This window comes from Penaeus monodon, chromosome 31, assembly GCF_015228065.2.
Source record: "Penaeus monodon isolate SGIC_2016 chromosome 31, NSTDA_Pmon_1, whole genome shotgun sequence".
Classification (NCBI taxonomy): domain Eukaryota; kingdom Metazoa; phylum Arthropoda; class Malacostraca; order Decapoda; family Penaeidae; genus Penaeus; species Penaeus monodon.
In genome coordinates, this window is record NC_051416.1 from 20,302,819 (window position 1) to 20,303,243 (window position 425).

Here is a 425-nt window from a genome sequence, read left to right on the forward strand (position 1 = left end):
TTATATATAAAATATATAAACCTATACACACCTACAGCACGAAACATAATCACTCGCAGGCTCTTAACCCACCGCAGCCTCCCTCCTCCCAGGCGCAGCAACCGCTCGTCCAGCATCGGAGCCAAGGTCGCGTAAAACACCTCCTCGCGCCGGAAGTGAGATCTCATCATAGGCTCCAGAGCCTTGATACTCCTCCGAGGATTAGTCTTGGCGACGTAGGACACTTCCCTCGAGGAGCCCGAGAGCGTGAAGCGGACCTTGGCAGACGTGACGAAAGATGCGTAGTTGTCACCCTTTTTTGTGAAGTCTTCGAGGCTCCAGGAGATAAGGCGAGCATCTCGGCCTTGGTCCTTCGTCAGCGCCTTCAGAATGTGGTTCTCGGTGATCAGGCTGCGCGGGTCTGCAGCTTCCGTCACTGTGGAGAG

General features: G+C 54.8%; 1 protein-coding gene across 1 annotated transcript in view; it reads right to left on the reverse strand.

The window, feature by feature from the left end:
• The window catches only part of LOC119592917, a gene marked incomplete at both ends in the record, with an annotated part of 8,782 nt that extends 8,367 nt beyond the window's left edge, over positions 1-415 (reverse strand). Inside the window, 1 exon segment of the mRNA XM_037941809.1 lies at positions 36-415. Coding sequence (XP_037797737.1) covers positions 36-415 — 380 coding nt within the window.
• Between the last annotated feature and the right edge of the window lie 10 nt (positions 416-425).